This window comes from Diceros bicornis, chromosome 30 (assembly GCF_020826845.1).
Source record: "Diceros bicornis minor isolate mBicDic1 chromosome 30, mDicBic1.mat.cur, whole genome shotgun sequence".
Lineage (NCBI taxonomy): Eukaryota > Metazoa > Chordata > Mammalia > Perissodactyla > Rhinocerotidae > Diceros > Diceros bicornis.
In genome coordinates this window covers 8,068,834-8,076,789 of record NC_080769.1, presented here as the reverse complement: position 1 = coordinate 8,076,789, position 7,956 = coordinate 8,068,834, and the positions used below count along the sequence as shown (strand labels likewise).

At 61.4% G+C, this 7,956-nt stretch overlaps 1 protein-coding gene across 1 annotated transcript; it reads right to left on the bottom strand.

Annotated features, from left to right (window-relative positions):
• Window positions 1-267: 267 nt before the first annotated feature.
• ODAD3 (outer dynein arm docking complex subunit 3) lies at window positions 268-7,921 on the bottom strand. Its single transcript, XM_058525642.1, has 13 exons — window positions 7,644-7,921; window positions 6,504-6,625; window positions 6,296-6,373; window positions 4,728-4,898; window positions 4,541-4,642; window positions 4,317-4,442; window positions 3,987-4,109; window positions 3,299-3,451; window positions 2,261-2,421; window positions 1,951-2,176; window positions 1,316-1,471; window positions 796-880; window positions 268-626 (listed from the first exon to the last, which is right to left on the bottom strand). Exons 1-13 carry the CDS (start codon window positions 7,882-7,884, stop codon window positions 508-510), a joined length of 1,863 nt encoding a protein of 620 aa, XP_058381625.1. The 5' UTR covers window positions 7,885-7,921; the 3' UTR covers window positions 268-507.
• Between the last annotated feature and the right edge of the window lie 35 nt (window positions 7,922-7,956).

Sequence of the window (7,956 nt, the reverse complement as noted above, 5' to 3'; positions counted from 1 at the left end):
GGGGCGAGCTAGTGTGCATAGCTAAGCGGATGGCAGGTCTGCGACCCCAGGCGGAGAGCCCCCTGTCCTTAGATGGGGAGGGCTGGTGCGCCCCAGGTGTGGGGGTATCGCCCATTTCTCTGGAGGGGCGGGGAGAGCTCCATGTGTCCCCAGCTGTTGGGAGTCGTCGCTCCCCAGGTCGGAGGGGGCTGGGTCTGTGGCCCTGGGTTTGAGGGGCAAGCTGTCTTTGGGGCGGTGCCGGTTCAAGCAGAGGCGAATACCCAAGGGGCTGGTCGGTGACCTTTATTGCGCGATTCCGAGGCCGGCGCGGACCCGCCTGGGGAGATTTACTGTGGGAACGTCCGGCGGCCCAGCCCCCTTCTCCGTTCCGGGCGCCGCCGGCCCGCTCCCTCCCACGTCTCGGCCGCGGTCAGCCCTGAAGGGGCCCCGTGGGCCCGCGCGGCTGGGCCCAGAGGGGTCGGGGGCTCCACAGGGGCCCGGAGGCGCCAGGTGGGCGCGAGGGCGAGTCTAGGACCTCCGCGAGCGGCTGCGCCTTCTGGTGCGGGTTTCCATCAGTTTCTGGGAGCGCATCTTGAGCGCCGCGCGGGTCACCACGTCGTTGTCCTGGTCCTCACTCTCCTCTTCGTCTGCGGAGGGCGACGGGTGCATCCAGGTTCCCGTCCCCCGCTCAGAGGTCCCTTCCCAGCCTTTACCACCCGACCCCACCCCCACTTCGGCCCCAAGCCCGGCCTCGGACCACCTCCGGATGCTCGGCTTGAGCTCCCAGCCCCGCCCCGTTCCCCTGCCCGCACTGACCGAAGAACTTGTCCTTGGGAGTGGAAAGGGGCAGGGCGATGCGGGTGTTGTACGCGGGCAGCTTTCCCTCTAGGCTGGAGTAGAACTGGGAGGCGGGGCGGGAGAGAAGCATGAGGGCGGGGCACGGGCTGCAGGGAAGTCACGTTCCCCCTCCTGCCCATCCCCCTCCGGGATACACCTGACTCCATTCGGCACCTGTGCCCACTCCTCCTGTTTAGTTTTTCTCAGGCCCAAAACCTTCATTTTCCTCAGCGCGCACCTTGATACCCACTCCCAGCTCCTTGTCCCCCCCACCCCCGGCCCGCCCCTGGTCTCTAGGCGCCCCCCTTGGCCCCTCGAGCCCCGACCCCTGATCCCCCGAGCTGTGTCCTCGGGAAGCTCACCTAGCTCATCCCTGGCTCCTCAAACCTCACCTGTTGACCCTAAGGCCCCTTCCCGGCCCACCGGCCCCCTCCCCGGTCTCCCGAGGGTTCCCCCCGGCTCCCCGGTTTTCCGCCCCAGCCCCTGGCGGCCTGGGCACCTCGCGGTCGGCGATGTGGCGCAGCATCTCCGGCACGTCGTGGCTCTGGAGTTGCGCCTGCAGCTTGAGAAGCTTCTCCTCCACGAGGCTCAGCAGTTTCGGCAGATAGTCACCTGCCTTGGGATCCAGCTCCTTTCCCGCCAAGCGGCCGGCCTCCTGCGCCCAGGGGCGGAGCCGGGTCAGCCGGGGGGCGGGGCCTCTGGGAGCAGGTGCCACCCGAGGGCGGGGCTTCGAGCTGAGGGGCCCCAACGGGGGCGGTGCTATCCTCCGTGGGGCGGGGCCTCTGAGCAAGGGCCACGCCTCTGGGGGCAGAGCCTCTGAACTCCAGGGACCCAAGACCAGTGGTGGCGGGGTAATAACTCGAGAGAAGTCTTTGCGGGGATGACCTTATGAAAAATGGGACTCTGCTGCGGGCAGGGTGGGGCTTCTCCTGTCTCAGGCCGTTCCAGGATTGGCGCGGGGTCTCTCAGGTTTTAGAAGGGGGCAAGATGGGACCTTCCCATGGGGGCGGGACTTGGGAAGGGACGGGGTCTCAAGTCCTGGGCCCCTTGGGGACTCGGGACATGGGGTGGGGCTTCCTCTGCAGGCGGGCCTCTGATGTCCCCCTTGAGTGTGCTACATGGTGGGAACCCCACCTGAGTGGCTGCGCCGCCTGTTGGGTCCTGGGAGGTTTGGGGCGGGGCTTCCTCGGGGGCGGGGCCTGCCACAGGGACGTGGTGCAGCTTGCCGGCCAGGTGCTCAAGGCCCTCCTTGGTCACCTGCATGGCCCGCAGCGCACGCTCCAACTGCTCCCGGGCCTCGGTGCGCCGCTGCTCCTCCGCCTTGAGGCGCCCCTGCAACTCGGCTTGCAGCTTCTGCTCGCTGCAGGGAGCGGGGAGGCCGCCGTGGGAGCGCTGCCCACCCCGCAACCCCCGCCCTCTCCCTTGGGGCCCACCGCGGCCTCACCTCACCAGCGTGGCCTCCCCCGAGTACTTGAGGTCTTCGAGCTCCCGCTGCAGCCGTTGCTTCTCTTGCTCCAGTCTCACCAGCTCCTGCTCGTTCTCGCTCTTGAGCGTCTCCAGCTGCGTGAAGGTGTCGCCCTGCGCCAGGAACCGCCGCACCACCGCCTGCGGGCCACCCAGCCGCAGTCAGAGCCAGGGCCTGGGGAGGCCTGGGCGCAGCGCTCCTGCTTCCGCTGGGGCACACAGGACCGGTGGCTTCTGCACAGCGATGTTTAGGAACTCAGGGAGTCGGACTCAGGGCTGCCTCAAAGGCGTGCAGTCCTGGGCAAATAATTTTTGCAGGCCCCTTCCTTGTCTATATGAGGAATTTGAATCAGCCAAAATCAGCGTGCAGGGCAGGGTACCAGTAGACACAGCCGCTTTCCAAAATCAACGTGCCAGCAACATTCTTTATCGCCCAATCCCGTGAGCCATCCGCCCACCAGGCCTGTTTCTGGAAAGGCGCCCAGCCACAGTGCCCCAGATGACCGTAGGTCCGAGGCTCGGAGCTCCTCGGGGCCACCCCATGGGAGGAGTTGTGGGTGGGAGAGGCCCCAAGGGGAGAGATCGGCCTGGGGTCCAGTGGGATCGGTGTTTGCAGGCGGAGGACATAAGGGTCTTAGAAAATTTCGAGGAAGCCGCTGCAGGGCAGGGGTCTGGCTTGCCCTGAGGGTGCCAATGGGCAGTCTCCTGTGCCCAGACCATGTTACAGGCGCTGGAGACACAGGAGAAACAAAACCCCCAATCCTGGCACAGCTGACGTGCCAAAGAAGCCAACGCCCGCGTCAGAGCGAACAGAGGAGAGGGATCGATGGGGAGTGTAGACAGCTCGTGAGGGGCAGCAGAGAAACGCGGCAGTAGCTGGAGGAGGTTCTGGATGTCCGGGGGGTGTCTTTTCAGAAGAGCGCGGGTCTGTGTGCTGAGGCAAGCCGGCAGACAGAGGAGGCTGGGTGTGCTGGCTTCCCCGGGCGGCTGGGGAGGGGAGGGCGCGGGCGGCACTCACGTGCGTTTCGGCCACGCCGGTGGCGTCTTTGACCTTGCCGAAGAGCACCTCCATCTGGTACACGCTCCAGCGCTGCAGCAGCTCCTCCTCCCTGGCGCGCAGGCTTTCGTGGATCGTATCGTCCGACTGCAGCAGCACGTGCTCGCGCTGGGTCTGCTCGCGGGGTGAGGTCAGGGCCGCGGTCAGCTCGGTGCCCAGGGCTTAGGGCGGAGGCCGGGAGGGGTATCGGGACAGCGGTCAGGGAGGGGGCGGGGCCTGGACTGGGGGCCATGACAAAGGCTTGGGGCCAGGTAAGGGCACCCAGGCCAGAGTCAGGCGCGCGGGACAGGGCCTCGGTCAGGGCCGGGCGGCCTCAGAGGCAGCGCAGAGGGGCGGGGTCACCAGCGCGGGGGCGTGGCCTACAGGCAGGGGGCGGGTTAGAGGCCAGATTAGATTCGGACGCGGGGGCCAAGTCAGGTGGGCAAGGATGGAGACCGACCCCCGAGTAGGAGGAGGGCTGGAGACTCCTCCCGCAGGGGAGTCAGATGAAGGGAGCGCGGGGTCAGGGATGTGGGAGGGACACTGGCATCAATGGAGGCAGAGTCAGGAGAAACGTCACGGGTGGGGAAGGGTACAGGGTGCGGGGCTACGTAGGGGCGTGGCCAGGCCCCCGCTGGGGCGGCAGCCCCGCACCCCCGGGCGCGCCCACCTTGCGCTCCATGCGCTCGTTCTGCAGTTTCCTCTCCTCCGCGCGCTTCTTGCACTCGGTTAAGTAGCGCTCGCGCTTCTTGCGCTCTCGGAACACGGTCTCCTCCAGAGACTGCAGCTGGTTCTGGAGGGCGGGCGGGCAGGGGAACAGCGGGATCAGCTGGCACCCACCGCGGCTCAGGGCTGCAGCCGCGGCCCGACTCTAGACGGCGGGGCCAGGCTGCAGGCTCCCGGGAGACAGATGGGAGGGGCTCGGGGACAGCCGGGTTCAGAATCCGGGGCCAGGAGACCACGGCGGCTGGGCAGGCCCCCAGGGGCCGCGGGCTGGCACCTTGGCGATGTCCCGGGCGTTGAGCGCCTCTTGATTCACCACGTGCAGCTCCTCCACCTCGCGTTTGGTCTTCACCACCTCGGCCTCCATGGAGTCCAGCCGGTTCTCCAAGTGAAGGCTCTCCTCCTGGGGCGTGGGAGGTGGGGCAGGCCTGTGACCGCCGTCCCTGGCCAGGCTGCCCCTCCCACTTGCCCGCTCGCCCCGCAGGCTGTCCTGCTCCCTACCTGGAGATAGTTCTTGAGCTGCAGGTACACGTTGGTGATGTGTTCCGCCTCCTCTGCCTTCATCCGGGCCTTCTCCAGGCGGTTCTCCAGGTTCCGCATGGTCTAGAGGGACGCGAGGCTGCGCTGAGGCCCCTCCCCCTTCGGTCCCTGCCCGGGATCAAGTCCCCCCGGACCTCACTGGCCCCACCTTGGCCACCTCCGTGTTGCCATCCTGCGCCTCGGCCATCTCCAGCTCGCGCAGGCTGTGCTGCAGCTGCAGCTCTTCTAGCCACTTGTGCCGCAGCACCACCTGGTGCCGCAGAGCGTTCAGCTGCTTCACCTTCGCACTCAGCCGGTGGTCCAGGTACTCCAGGGCCTGCTGGAGGGACGCAGCCACGGCAGGGCCTGAAGCCCCCGCCTAGTCCTTCTTCCCTCGCTTCTCCCGTCTTGGCCCCTCTTGTCTCCCTTGTCTCTTAGCAGCGTGTGATCTGGCTGATCCCCCTCTCCTGCAGATTCTCTTCTTTGCTGGCTTCCAGGACCCATACTCCCCAGTTTTCTGCCCACCTCCCTGCTGCTCCTTCTCCGTCTCCTTTGCCCTTGGGGAGGCAGCCCCAGGCTCTGCGCTCCTCTGTCCACACCCACCCCCTTGTGGTCCTATCCAGTCTCCGCGTTTTAAAGGTCTGAGGTTTTATGCACTGAAGACACCCAGGTTTAGCCTTCCCCCTGAACTGCAGGCTCATATCCATATCCATATCCACGCTGCCTTCCAGATGTCTCCATAAGCACCTCAAAACCGTCGTGTCCAAAACTGAGCACTTGATCATTCCCCAAACCTGCCCTTCTCGAATCTTCCCCTTCTCAGCTCATGGCAACTCCGTCCTTCCAGGTGCTCAAGTCCAAAACCTTGATGTCATCCTCATCTTCTCTTTTCCTCTCCTGCTTATATCCAATTTCTTAGCAATTCTCTGTTCTATTTCAAAGGTTCCCCCAGAGATATCTCTTTCTTCTTTTTTCCACCACTTTTCTAGTGCAGTCAACACCATCTTTCACCTGGATGACCTCCTCTGGGCTTCCACTCTTGCTTCCACACAGTCTATATTCCACTTCTCGGATTCTTAGGATAAAATCTGCACTCTTCAGCGTGGCCAGCAAAGCCTGCTGCAAGCATCAGCCCCTGCTCACCTCCCTGACCTCACCTCCTACAGAGCCCCCTCACTCACTCCCATCCAGCCACACTGGCCTCTAACACCCTATGCTTCTTCCTACCCCAGGGCCTTTGCACTTGCTGTTCCATCTGTCTGGAGCACTTTTCCCCAGATCATTTCTTGTCTGTCCCATTCTCAGCTCAAATATCACCTTCTTAGAGAGAGGGGTCTTTGCTGTCCCCCACCCTTTAATCAAAAGTGCAAACCCCTGTCCCCATACATCTCTAGTAAGCCATTCTGTTTTATTTGTTTCTCTCGTCACTACTGGAAATTACCTTGTCTCTATGTTTGTTGTTCGTGGCATTTTTTTGGTCTGTTTTCTCCACTAGGATATGGGGTTTTGGGGAGTGGGGACTTGGTCTGTTTTTTTCACGGCCTGGTCCCCAACAGCTAATACCACACCAGGCACACAGTCAGTGCATGATTAAAGATTAATGGAATGAATCAATGAACGGCGGCGGGTGTGGAGAAAGGATTGGAGCGGGTGGGATGGGAGGCAGGGAGCCCCTTGGGATGGGGACCCAGGCTGGAAAGGAAGCAGCAAGGTCCGTGGAGTGGGGGAGAGGCAAACCTGGCCTGTCCTGTTCTTCAGGTACGGCTTCTCGGCCTTCCACTCCCGAATCACCGCCTGGACCACTTTCTCATCTCCCTGCAAGAAGAGCCCCGTCACCACTCATCCAGGCCACCTCGAGCTGAGGTGGCGCCCCGCCCCTGGGGACGCTGCCCCCAGGGATGCTGCCCCCGACCTGGAACCTCTTCACCCACTTGTGCATCCTCACCTGAAGCAGGTCCGTCAGCTGGAGTTGCAGCTCCCGGGTCTCCTCTCGGAGCTGGTTGATGATCTCCTGATTCTTTTTCATGGTCCACTGGGTGCTCTCATAGAAGGCCTTCCGGTCACCCTCTGGCAGACGACCAGAGTGTCAACTGGGGGCAGGGGCGGGGGGACTTCCCAGAGGGAAGACCTTTTGGTAATCATCAACTTAATATTCTAACAATACTTCACTCTCAGCATTTATTTTCTGTTGGATGCCAGACTAAGAACTTTCCAGGTATCAAATACCGTATGTCAATAGGTGCAAATCCATATACGTATCATACCCATATTATAGATGAGAAGACTGAGGCTTATTAGATTGTTCAAGGTCACAAGCAGTCTGACTCCCGAGCCCATACTACAAACACTATGAAAGATTACATCCTAATAATAATAAAACAAAAATAACAATAATGCTTTACACCAGGATTTCCCAACCTTGGCATGACTGACATTTGGGATGCATAATTATTTGCTGTGGTGGGCTGTTCTGTGCATCGTAAAATGCTGAGCAGCGTCTCTGGCCTCTACCCACTAGATGCCAGTAGACCCCCCTCCCAACAATATAACAACCAAAAATGTCTTCAGACACTGCTGAACATTCCCTGGGGAGCAAAACAGCCCTCTTCCATTGAGAACCACTGGTTTACACTTGATACTGCTTTAGTATGTGCCAGGCACTGTTCTAAGAACTTTACACATTTCAACTACCTATGGGGTTGTACTGTTACTATCCCCATTTTACAGATGGAGAAACTGAGAGCAATTAGGTTACTCTCAGTCCCCCAAAATCAAACAATTAGAATATGCAGAGCCAGGATTTGAGCCTAGAAAATCTGCCTCTAGAATCGGTGTTCTTCACCACGCCATGGATGATAGAAGAGTTGAAATTACACAAAAGTATGAAATACAGTCCAGTTCGTTCTGAGCCCAGAAAAAGTTTTATGAGAGATGAGGAAAACCAGGAACAAGTATGAGTTTTTGCCTCCAGAAACTGGCCACCCGGAGGAAACCCGGTGAAACGCCCTTGTCACACCATGCCTGGTCAGAGGGCTGAGTGGACAATTGACTCTTGACCCTTCTGTGCCCTCTGGAGCCATCTTACCTAACAGTTGTATCTTCCTTTGTAACTCAGCCACCTGAGCCTGCAGAGCGGACTTCCCTCCGCTGGCGTGGAGGGGTTTCGCCTTGGAATGGAGTGGGGGCCAGGCCTGTGCTGCACCAGTGCCTCGCGGGTGACGGTGCTTGGCCTGAGCCTGACTACCCTTGACCGTGGAGGCGGTCGAAGTCTGGCCCTGAACAGGTAGGGCGTGGGCGGAGGCCGCCCTGCACAAGGGAGACGTCATGATTGGGTTGGGGCCGAGGGCCCCTGGGAATTAGGGGGGGCGACTAGGAATCGCCCCTGTCCGGGATCCGTC